The sequence below is a fragment of the Vombatus ursinus genome, unplaced genomic scaffold (genome assembly GCF_900497805.2).
Source record: "Vombatus ursinus unplaced genomic scaffold, bare-nosed wombat genome assembly UNPS02010548.1, whole genome shotgun sequence".
Classification (NCBI taxonomy): domain Eukaryota; kingdom Metazoa; phylum Chordata; class Mammalia; order Diprotodontia; family Vombatidae; genus Vombatus; species Vombatus ursinus.
Genome location: NW_020950326.1, coordinates 15,923,782 through 15,940,477, shown reverse-complemented (window position 1 = coordinate 15,940,477; position 16,696 = coordinate 15,923,782). Strand labels below are relative to the sequence as shown.

At 42.2% G+C, this 16,696-nt stretch overlaps 2 protein-coding genes across 4 annotated transcripts in view; one reads left to right on the top strand and one right to left on the bottom strand.

Annotated features, from left to right (window-relative positions):
• The window catches only part of LIMS2 (LIM zinc finger domain containing 2), a 79,666-nt gene that overhangs the window by 45,394 nt on the left and 17,576 nt on the right, over window positions 1-16,696 (top strand). The gene's annotated exons all lie outside the window — the stretch shown is intronic.
• On the bottom strand, window positions 121-2,164 carry GPR17 (G protein-coupled receptor 17). Its single transcript, XM_027854684.1, has one exon. The coding sequence runs from the start codon at window positions 1,488-1,490 to the stop codon at window positions 474-476; it is 1,017 nt and encodes a 338-aa protein (XP_027710485.1). The 5' UTR covers window positions 1,491-2,164; the 3' UTR covers window positions 121-473.

Below are 16,696 nucleotides of genomic sequence, written 5' to 3'. Positions count from 1 at the left end.
TTAACATAATAGGAGGTCAGTAGCTTAGCAGTCAGCATTGAGCTTAGAGAAAGGCTTTCATTGTTCTTCAATTTTCATGTCCCTCCTCCCTTTATCTTGACTGAGATCATTAGGGTATCTAGTAACAGTAAATAAGCATAGCTGAAAATTTTTCTTCTGAGGGGGAAGGTGTCTTGGTTTGATTACATGTTAGTCCTTGCTTTTCAGAAATGTAAGAGCTTGTTAGAAACTGAGCAACAGGTGAAGCTACTGTTCAGGTGTCCAAGTGGGATATTAGTGGTCTGCCAATATTTGAGTCTGTTTTCTCAGTAAGTGGGTGGTTGGATGTGGTTGTGTGGAAGAAGCTGGATTCTTCTACTTTGACATATGGAGAAGTGCCCTCCAATGGAAGATCTCTGCACAGGAAGACAGTCTGCCACTGAGGCATATGTAATCAACCCAGAGAGGCAGCATTTTAAATCTGGATGTCTCTTTCACAGTTCAGATTTAGCACTTATGGAGCTTTCATTTGTCTTTCCCTCAAAACTTGGTGGCAGGGTCATGGCCCTTTTGCCACAAAGCAAGTTACACAAAGCATCACGAAACTTTTCAGCCACAAAAAAATACATGACGGGGTCCAGGGCGCCATTGAGGCTAGTGAGGCAGGACGTGATGCGGTTACTGAGGGCCAGGACCCGCTGGGCCTCACAAGAGGCCCGGGTGCCGTCGTACTGCAGGACATAGATGTATCGGTTGATGTGGTACGGCACGAAGCACACCAGGAAGATCATGAGCACCATGATGATCATCTTAATGGCTTTGTCCTTGAGGTGTTTCTCCACCCGGTGGCCGCTGCGCAAATTCCGAATGATCAGCAAATAGCAGGTGACGGTGGTGACAAAGGGGAAGGTAAATGCCACGGCCAAGGACACAAGAGCATTGCGTGAGGCCTTCTCCCGGTAGAGCTGTAGGCACACGGTCGTGCTGTTCACCTCCGCCGTCTGTGCACTGACCAGCAGCGGGGCCATGGCCACGGCCACCACCACCCAGAGGAAGGCGCAGGCCAGGTGGGCGTAGAGAGGCCTGCGGAGTTTGATGGACTTGATGGGGTGCACGATGGCGAGGAAGCGGTCAACGCTGATGCATGTGAGGAAGTAGATGCTGGCGTACATGTTGACGTAGAAGAGGAACCCGGTAAGGCGGCATGGGACTTCCCCAAATGGCCAGTGGTTTCCAGAAAAGTGATACACAAGTCGGGTGGGAAGCACCAGCACAAACGACAAATCGGCCACAGCGAGATGCATCAGAAAAACGTTGGCGGGGGTGCCCGACTTTCGGTCCCGGATAAAGAGCCAGAGGGCAAGAGTATTGCCAACAAAGGCCAGGATGAAATCCAGAAGATAGAAGGAGGCAAAAAGAACATTTTCCAAGGGTGTTTCTTTGCCACATTGTTCAAAGGCATCCAGGGAATTGTTGAATTTATTTGAAGGGTCCACCGCCAGATTTTTCATTCTTCAGCTCAAGTTGGGAGCCCAAAGAAAGACCCTGAGAAGAATCAGAGGATCAGATGACAAAGGAGTTGACAAAGCCAGATGCACTCATTGTCTGGCACAAGTGAGGGTCTAAATTGAGGATGACCCCAAAGGTTTGTGGGTCCCAGAGTTTAGCCTTTTAGACCACCCCAGTCAGATTCAGGAAATCCCCAGCAGTCTAAAGATCCATAAACAGAAACCAAATGAATGCAAAATTTGAGCTCTGCTCTCGAGATTTATGGAGTGGTTCCTAGAGAGGGCAAACCCCCTTGTATGGGCTTGGTATGATTTCTGAGTATTCTTGGGGCTGCCTCTGTTAGTTCTGGAACATTAATTAGATAAACAATTCCACTGCTGCAATTACCTCTTTAATGAGGCTTATTGATGCCCAGACAAATTTGTTTGGGTGTCACAAGAGTGTTTTGTTACTGAAATTCCCCGAGACAATGCTTCATTTAAGACCTGTGCCTTAGACTGAATTGGGGGGGGGGGGTAGCATGTATAGAAAGAAGGGCAATGTTTGGCTCACAGCCTTACAGATAGTCAACCACTCAATCATGGTGAGCCTGGGCTCGGGAGTCAAGAATGCTGAGTCCATATATTATACTATCCAGCCTCTATACCCCCTGGGCAGATGAAAAGAAGAAGGAAAGAAAGAAAGAAAGAAAGAAAGAAAGAAAGAAAGAAAGAAAGAAAGAAAGAAAGAAAGAAAGAAAGAAAGAAAGAAAGAAAGAAAGAAAGAAAGAAAGAAAGAAAAAGAGAAAGAAAGAAAGAAAAAGAAAAAGAAAGGGAGAGAAAGAAAGAGCAGGCCCATCAAACATAGTCTAAGCTCTTTTTCTTCTTCCTTGTAATTCATTTAGGTTAAAGGATCTACTTAGGACAAAATTTCCCAACTTCTGTGTTTTCCTGACTACATCCCAGATTCTGCCAGTTCTCTCCAGAGCTCATTGTTAACAAGAGCTCGTTTAGATCTATTGGAAGAAAGCTGGGTGTTGTTATTTGGGAATTTAATACCTGTTACAGCTAACCAGGCAGTTAGGTGGCTCAGTAGATAGAGCACTGGGCCTGGAGTCAGGAAGACCTGAGTTCTAGTGTGGTCTCGGACACTTACTAGCTGTGTGACATGGGGCAAGTCACTTAATTCTCTGTTTAATCCATAGAAGAAGGAAGTGGCCAACCATTCCAGTATATTTGCCAATAAAACGTCATTGGCATGCTGTGGTCCATGAGGTCACAAAGAATTGGGCATGACTGAACAACAACAAATAGCTAACTAGCATGTTCATGTTATTATAGTTAGTTAAACCTGACATTACTGTTAGCAAATTTATTCTTTAGGATCTTCTCTGGCACGGAGGCTAGAGGATTGGACTTAGAGTCAGAAAGACTTGGGCAGCAATTCTACCTCCTACTTTCCCAGCTACTCTAGGCAAGGCATATAACTTCCCTCAGCTTCAGTTTCTTCCTCTGTAAAATGGGCATCATAAAGCCTTGTAGTACTTCATGTGGTCATTGTGAGAATCAAATGAGATAATGTATCACTTTGGAAAATCTTAAAGTGATACATAAATAGCGGGAATAATTACTGTTGTTTTTGTTTTTTGCCAACTAAAAAAAAACAATTTTCATACACTGTTTTCTCAGTTTCTCAGGAAAAGTGGTGATGATAACTCTCTCCTGATGGCTGCTAATCAAAACATAAAAATGCTCTCCCAACTGATAAGTGTCTTATGATTCCAGCAAGCAGTTTAATGATAATAATGTCCTGCCCTTGTCCTTACTCAGAAGGCAGTTCAGTTGCTCTTCACTGCTAGAGGTACAGGCAGGTGACAGGCTGTTCTTCCAGCCTCCCAGAACAGCCAGAGTCTCCCAGGCAGTCACTGGCAGAGAGGCAGAAGAGCTCTTAACTATTTCTTGCAACTACCACCTATGGCCACTTTCCGCAGTGTTAGTTCATCCGTTTACAAAACTACACCCTCACTGTCCTCATTTGCTTGGCATGCCTCAGCTGCCTCTCCCAAGATTAGAATGAGAGAAAAAAAAAAGAAACCAGAGAAAGAGAGAACATAACTTTCCAAGCCACCTTGGATTCCAAAGTCCTGTTCAGATTTGGCTTGTCAGAATTGGGACAATCATGGCAAAAAGAAAAAAGGTCCTACCTGGCTTTCCCCCACTTCCTCTGCCCAGGGCTATATCTTTTTTCATGGAGTCCCTCAATATTACATGGCCAGTTCCTCTAGGGTTGCATAATATATGTGCAGATTCAAAACACCATTATATAGTCTCCAGAAGCTTGCTGAAAATGCTCTTCATTTAAAGCCACAGTACTAAATCAATTAGTGAGCATTTATTAAACAATTAATATGTGCCAGGTACAGTGATATGTGTGTGTGTCAATATGTATGACATATTGTATATGTAAACACAATATATGTGTGTATATTTTAAATATGTATACACAATATGTATATATGTGTGTATTTTTTTAGAGGGTTGGCTCATGAGATCTATTTTAATTCTGACATTATGGAAAAATCCTCTCAAAATAATTTTATTATTATAGGAACAAAAAAATCTGTGTGATAGTATTGGGAGGTTGATAGGGGAACCTTAAAATTTAAGGTACATCATATTGTCATTGCTAACATGTAAACCTACTTATAGTAGGAAATATCTATATCATATACATACTTATATATAGATACATTCAAGGTCGTCCCTGCCCTCAGGGAGCTTACAGAGCTCTGTATTATGTCCTAGAGGTACAATTGAGCTTCTTGTGCAAGAAGAGGGATGTGGTCAGACTTATGCTTTGGAAATGTCAATTTAGCAACTGCGTGGAAGATGGATTGGAGAGGGGGAAGATTATAGGCATAAAGATTAATTAGTAGGCTTTTATAAGTATTTAGACAAGAGGAGATGAGGGCCTGAATTAGGTCATGACTGTGTGAGTGGAGTGAAGGGGTTGGATGTAAAAGGTAGTGTTGAGATACAGTTGACGACTGACTGGGTGTGGAAGTTAAGTGAAAATAAAGTATTAAGGAGCTAAGTGGCTCTGTGGATGGAGCATTGGGCTGGGAATCAGGAAGACTCATCTTCCTGAGTTCAAATCCAGCTTCAGATACTTACTAGCTGTGTGACCCTGGGGAGGTCACTTAACCCTGTTTGCCTCAGTTTCCTCATCTGTAAAATGAGCTGGAGAAGAAAGTGGTGAACTACTTCAGTATCTTGGCCAAGAAAACCCCAAATGGGACCTTGAAGAGTTGGATAGGACTGAACAATAAAAAATGTTCAGGATGACTCTAAGGTCACAAACCTAGGGGACTGAATGAAGGGTGGTACCTGTAATGATTTTTTTTTTGCACATGCTGAATCTGGAGAATGGCTATGGAATCTCTAGGTAGAGATGTCCAGCTGGCATTTGGAGAAGTGGGATTGGAGATTGGGGAGGGCTGGATATGTACGTTTTGGAGTCATTTGCATAGAGATGATAGTTGAATCCATGGGTGCTAATGAGATGACCATGATAGAGTACAGAGAGAGAAGAGAAGGCTCAGGGCACCGTCAGCTATCACACAGTACATATGCATGAGAATATTTGTCCAAATCCATCTAAATCCTCTCTGCACAATCATAGGATTATAAATTTAGAGCTGTAAAGACCCTTAGGTCATTGAGTTCAACCCTCTCATTTTACAGATAACAATAATAATTACAATATAGTATTTATATAGTGCCTACCAAGTGTTTTACAAATATTTTCTCACTTGATCCTCACAACAACCCAGGAAGGTAGCTGCTTTTATTATATCCCTTTTAAAGGTGAGGGAACTGAGTCCTGGAGAGGTTAAGTGACTTCCCCAAGGTCTCACCATAAGCGTGAGAGGCCATAATTGAACCCTGACTCCGTTTATGTATAGTGCTCAATCACCAAGACTATGGCGCTAGCCTGCAGACTCCTGTGATGTTAGCTGTATGACCTGTTCTAAGTGGAAATTATACAGATTCAGGGGGTGTGGGATGGGCAGAAATGGAGCAGCCTTAAAGAGCTGCACCATCCTTTCAGGAAGGCCCATAACATTTCAGAGTTGTTACCAGGAATAATAATTTATCTGTATTTCTGAACTCCTAAGTTAAAATTCTTAACCTCTTCTGGTCTCCCCCCAAGTACCACCCTCCAGTCCTTCCCAAACCCACTTTCAGAAGGAGAAAAGAGGCAATGGTAGCATTAGAGCTCTCACTTAGTGCCAGAATGTTAAGTACAATGAAATCTGTCAAAAAACGAATTTCTTCTGTGCAATTTCCCTCTGCTTCTCCCACATCTCCCTACTCTGATGGCTGCTGTCAAAGCAGCAGGTGACAGGCTGTATGATATAAATCATTCCTCTGAGCACATGGATTCATTTGTGGGGGGGAGGAGGTGAAACACCTCCTAGGGAGAGCCGCAATCTGATTTAGAGAGAAGGAGGCAGCGTGAAATGGTGGAAAGAACACTCACCCCGAGAGTCAGAACACAAACGCCTGGAATTCTGGCTCTGCCACTTAGCTTACGCAGGTTGCCTAACCTCAGTTTTATTATCTGTAAAATTAGAAGGCTGGCCTCACGATCTCAAAGATCCCTTTCAAAATTTTTTTTTTTAGGCACTTGGGGTTAAGTGACATGCCCAGAATCACATAGCTAGTAAGTGTGAAGTGTTTGATCTGAGGTCGGATTTGAACTCAGGTCCTCCTGACTTTCGGGCCGGTGCTCTATCCACTGCGCCACCTGCCCCAATCCCTTTCAATTCTGACATTCTGGGAAAATCCTCTCAAAATAGTTTTTATTACAGAAATAAAAAGGTCCAATGTGATAGTGTTGGGAGGTGAAGGTGAGATCTTAAAATTTAAGGAATTTCCTCATCACAAATAGCATTTATAAAGTGCCTACTATGTGTTAGACGCTGTGCTAAGTACATTACAAATATCTTCTTTGATCCTCGCTGTAATTCTGGGAGGTAGGTGCTGTTATCCTCATTTTACAGATAAGGAAACTGAGGCAAACAGAAGTTAAGTGATATGTTCAAGGGCACAACTAGTAAGTGTCTGAGGCTGGATTTGAATTCAGATCTTCCAAACTCCAGATCCAGTGCTCTATCCATTGTTCTACCTAGCTACCTACTGTATACATTTATACAATATATATAATTTCACCATAACCCTGATGTAACAAAACTCAGTGTAAGGAAGAACAGTTTTGAGCCTCAAGAAAGGGGGTTTAGTTTCTATATCAGGTGGTCAGACCTACAGATGACATGAATCTCACAGATAACATTATAGGGCAGTTCTCACATATAAGCATAAAATAATAGCTCTAATAATGCTATATGCCTATTTCTATATCACATGTTTATATGAAAAATAATTAGTATGTGATGCCATATACTATGATTAGAACACAACCCCCTTCTCCAATTTTTTTTTGCGGGGGGCAAAAATGAAAGCTCTCCATCATTGTCTTCCCTGAAGAGACATTTGTCACTCTCTGCATAGTGCTGCTATGAATTAGATATCAATCCATCATCTCCAGGAAAATTCCAGTTAATCCCAGTGAACTTCCTCCAAGAGACTTTCAGATCACTGAGATGGCAGTTGCGACATAGAAGGAAACAGCAAAGAGAGTACGACCAAGTTTGATTCTTTCCTTTTAACACATTGTTTCAGAGGTCATTCTGAGAGCCCTAATGGTGTTGGGGAAGAGGTCCAGAAGTGACTTGAGTCTTGACTGGGTTACTCATTAGTTCTGGAGCCTAAAACAAGTCATTAGAGGCTCAGGTTAAAATGGGGACAATAATACCTGCCATGCCAACTTCACAGGGTTGTCGTGAGGATCAAATGAGATTATGGGAGAGATCCTTGAGGGCGGCTCTTTAACCTTTTTGGTGTCATGGACCTCCTTGACTATCGGGTGAAGCCTGTTTTAATATGTATAAAATACATAGGATTACAAAAGAAGCCAATCATATTAGAATAGTTATCAAAATATTAAAAAATGTTTATAGACATCAGATTAAGAACCCTTGTCTTAATCAGGGGTGGGGAATGTGTGGCCTTGAGGCCAGCCCTCTAGGTCCTCAAATGTGGCTTCAGGTTCCCCACCCCTGCCTTAGATGAATACTTTGTATTTGTAGAGAATCACAGAATCCAAGTAAGAAGAGACCTCAGGGGTCATCTCATCATACCTGAGAAGAAATTCTATCTACAACATCTTTGATAAAGGGTCATTCAGCTTCAGCCTGAATACCTCTCCTAAGGGGGAACTCACTGTCTTCTAGGGCAGCACGTTTCATTTCTGAGACAGCTCTGATTGTTAGGAAAGCTATTCTTATATTAGATGAAATGTCTCCACATCTTCCATCTTCTATGTACTGCTCTCTTTTCTGTCCTCTGGAACTAAGCAGAATCTTTTCCACCAGATAAGTCTTCAAATACTTGAAAACAGCAGTTATCGTTCCCCCTTTAACCCCTCACCCCTGCCCCACCCAGCCCCAATTCTCATACAGGACACACTTTTCCAGTCTCTTTATCATCCTAGTCACCACTCTGATGCTTTCTAGCTCATCACCTTCCTTTCTAAAGTACCTAAAAGCCAACACAATATTTCTAATATGACATAGCACTCTAGGGTAGAGTATAGCGGGACCACCATCTTTTTAATTATGAACATGATGTGTCTTTTTTATTACAGAATAAGATCATGTCAGCCTTCTTCCATGTTATGCTGTTAATACATATTGAACTTAATCTAAAACCCTCAGATATTTTTCATATGTGCTGCTGTCTAACCATACCTCACATCCTGGGCTTGTGAATTTGATTTTTTTAAGCCAAAAGCTTTACATTTATCCTGATTCAATTTCATCATATCAGATTCAGTCCATTATTCTAACCTGTAGAGAACATTTTGAATCTGTCATCCAATGTGTTAGCTACCTCTTTCCCAAGTTGGTGTTATCTATGCATTTGTTAAGCCTGCATTTATGCCTTTATCTAAGCCACTGATAAAAAAAATGTTGAGTAGTACAGTGCCAAAGACAGATTCCCTGAGGAACTCTCCTGGAGACCTTTCTACAAGCCATGGACTCATTTATAATGTGGACCCATTCATTAATGACAACTCCTTGGGTCTGGTCATCTGACCAGCCTAGAATTCACCTAACCATGTTATCTATCATCCATCTGAGATCTGTCTATTATCACTCCTGTTTTCAGAAAACATTCTAGTACTACTTGGATCTTCATATTCTTTGTAGCATGGAGCACAGCCCAGTACCAGTACTCTGAACACTTGTCACTACAGCCAAAAAATAAAGATTACACTTAAAATTTATGGTCTGACAATTTTCAGTTTCCATTAATCAAGGAGAGCAAAGGTTCACTTTGAAGGTCTGCCATATGCTTCATTAATTCAATATGAATATTCCTAAAGGAACAGTGCTTGATCTCATCAATAATCGCTCATGTTCATGTAGACAGCTGGCTTTCCATTAAAAACACATTACTGTAGTTTATGGTAATGTTTAGAAATATAACTCTGAGTAGAACTGTGATTACGAGGGCATAAAAGGAGAGTTACCATACAAGAATGTTCAGTTTAACATCCTTTTATTGAGCACCTACTGTGTGCAAAACCCCATGCTAGGTGCTGGTGGGGCAGAGGTGTCCCTGATTTGGGGAGCTTACATGCTAGTAGGGAGATGAGATAGGGACAAAAATGACCGTAAATACCAATTAGAAATTGACCAGTGCACAGGAGAGACATGGATAAACGGCTGCTACTTGGGAGATTTGAGGAGGGAGTAGAGAACCTGAAACATTTTTATAGACAACTCTTATTTCTACAAAACTCAAAATGTATCTCATGGCAAGGAGTAGCAAGTACTTTGAGCAAAGCACCAGATGCCCTAGAGGTTATCCTTTTGGTTTTTATTAAGCTTCTTTGCTGCCCAATTCTTGCCCTTTCTGGCTAGGTGGTAATTTTCCTGAATCCTAAGAAAGTTACAAAGTTGGAAGAGAATGAATCAAGATAAAGGAGAAGAAGCTATTAAGAGAAGAGAGAATATGGGGTTGCGGGGGAGCAGCAGTACCACATACAAGCATTGAGGACATGTAGGAAGGATGCTGAGAGGCATGAGGGACAGGCTGGCCACCTCTTGACTACGTGGGTGAAGTAGAAAGCCCATGGAATCATTTTAACAGAGGACATATAGGATCACCTTTTTATATTTGTGTGTTGGCAAGATCTACCCTTCCCCCAGTTTTCTACCCAACAGTAACATGGGGCAGTGACCAGTGATCTCAGGCTAGGGACATCCCCGAGCATATATTGGCTCTGTAGCACAGCTGTAATGAGAGAAATAACAAAAACAACAGCTGACATGTAGACAATACTTTACATAGCTCTTAGCACAGTGCCTGGCACACAGTAGGCACTTAATAAATGCTTATTGACTGACATAGGGGATATGCCATAGCTTTAGGAAAATGTCTGAGGCAACAAAATAGACCATTTCTATAAATTAAAAAAAAACTATATAGACAACTCTCTTCCTAGCCTTTAAGACCCAACCTGTCTAGGGGTTGAAAAACAGGCCATATCAACAAGAGATTAACAATGTCTTTTTGAATATCAAGAGTCTATGTATCTGTGAGATACTAAGAACCAATTAGAAAGTATCACCTGTTCCTTATGAAAGTGAAATCCATTCCACAAGTCATAGCCAGTCAGTTTTTTAGCTGATGGGCTGGAAGCTTGAGGCAACAGCTGTCAAAATTCCACATCAAGTCAACATGGCCCCTGGGACCCAGGAGACCTCAGTTCTACTCTTAGCCATGCTCTAGACTAGCCATAGGAAAATGACCTACCCTTCCTGAGTCCTAATTTCTTCATCTGCAAAATGAGATTGGACTAAATTATCTCCATGGTTTGTAGCGTGACTTGAAGTTGGGAAAAATCATGGAGGTCATCTCGTCCAAACTTCTGCCTAGTCAAGAGCCAACACCCCCCACTCCACTCCATTCCAGCATCCCCAATAGGTGGTCACTCATAGTCTGCTTGAATACTTGCAGTTAGCTCACTACCTTGCTTCCTATTCCAGGAATCTACATCTAAAACCAAACCTACTAAAACAGCAGACATTCACCTTCCTGAAAAAGGAACTATGACTGAGATAAGGCTCCCTTCCAGATCACTTCTCTTTGGGTTGAGTTCTAGACAAGAGTGACTCAGAAAGATGCCATTGGAAAGACTAACCTCACACTTCCTTCACTGAATGACTCACTCCTGAATTTTGACTTCAGTACTTTAAAGAAGCAAAATAAACAGAGTAGGGAAGGAGGATTAGATTCCAAACTCACCCCCACACTACTTACTGCACTCCCACTGCTTCCTTCCTACTAGTCACTCAAAAATCAAGCTTTTTAGTAAGCTGGGAAAAACAGAAAAAGAGGACTGGGAGCAGACTGAGTCTCTGTTTTTAAACCACTGTACTGACCTGAAGTGGTCCAGCTGCTGACCCCTGTTAGCTCTCTGATGAGGGAGCAGCTTCTTCCCCTTTTATATGCTTGTGATTATTACTCATCTCTGCTGTACTCTGAGACATCACCCAGCTTTCTGATTCCCCTTTGGGGGACCTCGAATTCCAGGTATGAGCCTCCTGCTCTAATCATTTCATATCTACTTCATTATCAAGAAAAAAGGCCCTGGATGTGAAAGTATGAAAGGTTAAATGAGTAGAACTTCTGCATTTCTGATTGTGTCCTTGCATACCTCTGGGTCTATTTATAACATTTATGTTTGCAGCAAAATCCCATTGATCATAATGGAGGTAAGCAGAGGTATGGATAATTGAAGAGCCTGGGCTGAGAGGAAAGTGATTGATCTTTGGAATGGGTTATGATGTCTTACAAGCAAATAGACCTTCTTAGTGGTACCTTCCTGTGGGCTATTCTTTGGGTCCACCTTGTTATGGCAGGGGGAGAGAGAGAAAGAGAGAGAGACAGAGAGAGAGAGAGAGAGAGAGAGAGAGAGAGAGAGAGAGAGAGAGAGGAGAAGAAGAAGAAGGAGGAGGAGGAGAAGAGAAAGTGAGAAAGTACTGTACTATATGATAGAGGGGAAATAGCCCAAGGTACTTATGTATCTGATCAGTAGAACAACTGTGAAGTGATCTGTATGGGAAACAGGCAGATGCCTACCTGGCATGATTTTACAGGTGCCAAGAAAACCCTTCTGTCCCAAATATTTGCCTCCTCCACCTCCTTGTTAGCCTGTCAGGGTACTTGAAATTCATCCTTATGGATTTATTTCTTTGGATTGGTATAGGCATAAAATTCAGTTCCTGGCCATTTTTTAACTCCTTCCCTCCACCCCCCACCTAGATTAATTTATTTATTAAGCCATTTAGGACTTAGTATGATTTAGTTTAATGATGTGGCTTTCTTGAAGACAGGTGAGATTAGGCCACTGAACCCATGGGAATTTTGATGGGAAGGGAAGTAGGGAGGAATTATTTTGGAACAGACTGCCTTTAGGAGAGTAGACCCTGATGAAATTCCCACCCCCCTGCCCCTTTCCCCCAGTGGGTGTTCAGAGTGGGTAAAGTGCGGGGCGGGGGGGGGGCAACTCCAAAAAATAAAAGATGTAAGAAGGTACTAGGAACAAAACCACTGGTCTTGCTTCAACGTTGTCCAAGGACAGACCTTAACTTGTGCCATGTAGGACAATGTTCTACGTCGAGTATCAGTAGCTTTGAGGAAAAATCTTCTGTCCTACCACAGAGGACTTGCCTCCCTCTCCTCTGCACATTGCTTAGACTCAGACATGGAGCCACATTAGAGAATGTTGCTGTTCAGAAGGACTTTAGACATTATCTGGAGAGAGAAGACGACCTCTGCATGGGCCATCCGAACCTGAGTTCAAGACGAGGCCCTGCTACTCACTACTGGTAGACTAAGTGTTCCTCAAGGTCCCTTTAAGTTCAAAGACCTACCATCTTTTTTTTTTTTTTTTTTTTGGCAGGTGAGGGGAATTTGTTATTTTGCCTAAGGTCACACAATGAGTTGGCAGATGCCACAAGACATAGTTGATTTTAGAGAAGAAACTTCCCTTAAGGGATCCCAGAGTCAGAACTGGGGAGCTCAGGAGCACACGCGTTGTGGAGACAGCTCTGTATTTGACAGTAAGGCCATCTGAAAGGGAAGCAGACCGAACAGGGAATTCCTAGAGGCCCTGCTTCTGGCACTAGGCTGTGCCTTAAAGTAACAATGTAATTCAGGATTGCCATTCCCCATCTCAGCTCCAGCTTCCAAGTGTTTTAATTTGTTACTAATTGTTCTGCTTTGAACTCCAACATAAGAGCTTTCTAATGTTCCCCTTCTCTAGAGTTAATTGGTTATTGTTGTTCTTTTTAATTGGTAGTAGAAATGCCCAGGGAACTCTCTCTACTCTGTATCTTCTCTTTAATATTAGTCTTAAAACATTATCTGAGACAATGAAAAGTTAAGCAACTTAACTAAGGTCACACAGCCCGTTTGTATCAAGATGGGACTTGAAATAAAGTCTCCCTGACACTGTGGCCAGCTCTCTATCCATTATACCACACTGTCCTAAGAGTGAGTTGTTCCATAGACCATATATTATTTAATGCTCACATCAGTTATTAATTTTTTTTTACTACTGCTACTACTGTTTAGCATTCATATAGTGTTTTAAGGTTTGTGAAGTGCTTTTACAAATATTATCTCATTTATCCTCATAACAACTCTAGGAGATAGGTGCTATTATTATCCTTTTTATATAATAGGAAACTGAGGCAGGCATAGGTTAAGTGACTTGCTCATGGTCCCGCTGCTAGTAAGTTTCTGAGGCAAGATTTGAACTCAAGTCTCCAGGTCCAGACCTGTATCCACTGTGCTGCATCTTTCAAGATGCTTATAATCTAGGTGGCAATAAGACATGCTTCATGTTATGAGAAAATTCCCTCTTTTGATAGAAAGAAAATCCCTTTTTTGCAGAGGTGATGGAAAGACTACAGTTTTGTATCAATAGAAATATCAGACTTTTTTAGATGTAACATTGGTTAGTTTTGCCATTATTGCTTTTTTTCCCCTTTTCTTTTTTTATTCTTTGTCACTAGGGATGTCTCTCTGGGAGGAGGAGCAGGAAAGGATATATTTGAGAGTATAGGTGATGTGAAAACAAAATGCATCAATAACAATGTCTTTATAAAACTAAAAAAAGGGGGACGTGCTTCAAAGATCCATGATCAAATATGTGTGGGTACTCTTTTCCATTGATGCTTTTTGTAAAGAACTATTATGAGTTATTATAGCAGGCAGAAGGAAGGAAGGAAGGAAGGAAGAAAGGAAGAATGAACAGATCTATCTGGTAGTCAACATTCTGACAGTGAGTCTTTCTGGACCTAGCTATGCTAATCTTTGGGTGGCAGACATACCATCCCGTGCTTGAAGCAGGTGTAATGCCTGTCAGAGATGGCATTTCACTGGCAATGGCCTGTAAACACAGAGTCACCTCCCCATCATGCTAAGACATCAGGAGTAGAACTTCTGGAGAAGGATGGTGGGTGGTGGATAAGACATACGTGAAAAGATAAGTCTAAAATAGAGCATGGTCAGTTGTCAAATAAATGGTTAGATTTGAATCTTTTAGATGAGATGACCAAAGAACAGCATGAGAGTTTGTTCCTATCCTTAAAGCATTTATGTTAGTCTGGAAATTGGGTATTATTTATTATTCCTGCTCCAAAGCCTGGAAAACTGAGACATGGAGAGGTTAATTTACTCAAATCCATGTCAAGGTTACATAGCTTGTAAAAGGCCTTCTGAGGTCATCTGGTCCATTCCTCTGCCTGACTGTGGTAGAGCCAGGAAAGCAGCCAAGGAGTGGTTGCACCCTGGCATATGGTAGAGTGTTCCAGCCCCTTGTCCGGGCTTCCTTCCCAATTTCAAATGACTTGGAAATCACAAACAATGAAAGAGTGAATTTCTCAGGTAGTTAATTACATCCCTAAAGGATAAGTAAATATTATGGATCTCATTTCCAGATCAGGAAACTGCTAAATTAAGAATTAGAGTTTGGAATTAGAGCCAAGGTCCAGTTCTAGAGCTTGGATAGCCAGTCCACACTGATCCCAAAAGCAATGATTTTATTTGATGAAAATGTAAATAAGGTCACAGGAGAAACTGCTTGAACCTGACAGCCACCTTGTGGTGGTTGTGGCATTACTCAGGCAGAAAGGAGAAGAAGGGCTCTTAGGAGCGTCTAGGTTTAAGGCATATTTTCGCTTTCTAAAGCATTTGTGTAAATGTATCGCATCTGCTTGGGTGGGCTTTGCAATGGAAGAATTGGCTCTTGAAGGAGTTGTTGCCTTCCAAGGCCACCAGCAGTCCTGAGAGGTTGGATGGTAACATGGGACTTTGAATGATACAAAGTCAGGTTAACTGGGAATGCTCAAACTGAACACAGAATTTCACACTTCAGTGATACCACTGTTGAATCAATCTTTGGGTTGGGAAAGACAAGGCAATTTTTTTTAAGATGAACATTTCCCTAACCACCTCATTCTTGCATTTTAAAGCAAGGAGATGTGTAAGGATGAAAAATCTGCACAGGTTTCCACAGATGTTCCTCTGGATCTGTGGAATGCATCTAGGCTTGCTGCCAGCCCAAGGGATAAATAAAGTCAGATCCGGAGGTGAGGTAGCCTGTTAATTAAAAGTCTGGCCAAGAACCAGTCCTACAAGAAATAATTAGGGTATGTCAGACTGAGACTTAGAAAGCCACGAATTAAACCATACAAAGGACCTATTAGGGAAAGAAGAGATCACAGTAAAGTGGAATTTCCACACCGGTTTATATTTTGTTTTGCTTAGGAAATTAGTCATCATCAATAGTTTATCATTCCCTTACAGCCCTGCTTTCTTTCTTCAAGCTTTGACAGTCTCATTTTTTTTGCATTGGGGGTAGTGTTTTCCCTCTTTCTGTTAATCCCCTTACCTCTCACAGTCCCCAGAGAAGAAGGAAAAGGCTCAGGAGTAGGGTCCAGTATGTTTCTCTGATGCCGGCAAGTCAGGGAGAAGACCAGGGCAAAGTGAAGTCAGCCTGAGGGTCCTTAGGGAATTGCAGCAGAAGGGTCAGCTGCAGGCTTAGTGAGGGTTGGAGGAGGGAGCCCTTGTATATAAAGAAGGCAGTTAGCCCAGAGTGGGTATTAGCAGCTCTTTCACGCTGCAGGGAGGGAGGGAGCAAGAGAGGGAAGAGAGGGGGGTCCATTCCCCTCTATGAAAGACAGGTTTCATCCCTGTAGAACCCCTTGTCAAGAAAGGAAGTTTCTCCTGCTTTTCTAATGTTTATGAATATTTCAACTGTGTTCCTCACCTCCCCCTAACGCCCCCAGAGCCAAATCCTTTCTGAACCCCGAGTCTTGGATTTTCTTCAGTCTGTGATTATTGTAGGAGAGGTAGAGAGGTTGGGGGATGGGACTGGAGGGGTGAATCTGGCTGGTATTAATAGACACAACAGGACATTTCAGAATGGGATCATTCCATAATAGTAGGAATGGGGGGCAAAGGGGCTGGCTACCATGGCAACGAGTCTGTGCTTCTAAGACTGCACTTGGCAGGCAATAGAGGGGGGTCTATGGGGCAGCAAGAGAGTTTGTGAATGGGGAGGGGGTGATAATAGTCAGTCAGTGGGAAAAGCTGAAGAGCCCTTGTTTGGCCAAATGAGAGGGGACTCTTTCAGGACAGTTGCTGTAGGGTCCTTGTGTCCTGCCCTGTATAATTAGCCTCCATTAAGCATAGTTGAATAAAATTGATGCCTTTATCTGGAGATGAGCACAGCTGCATACTTCCTAATAATAGGGTGCTGTCTATCCCTCACAGGCAAAACTTGGGCTCAGTCTGGGAGTCCCCATTTTAGAGAAATAGGATGACCCATAAAGTAAGCACCAGGACTTTCTCTGTCATTTAACTATCTTTGGTGACATCTTGGGAGGGTGGAGAGGGCAGGCAGTGTGTTTTAGATGTTGTTGGAGGTGTGTGTGTGTGTGTGTGTGTGTGTGTGTGTGTGTGTGTGTGTGAAAGAGAGAGAGACAGAGAGAGAGACAGAGAGAGAGACAGAGAGACAGAGAGAG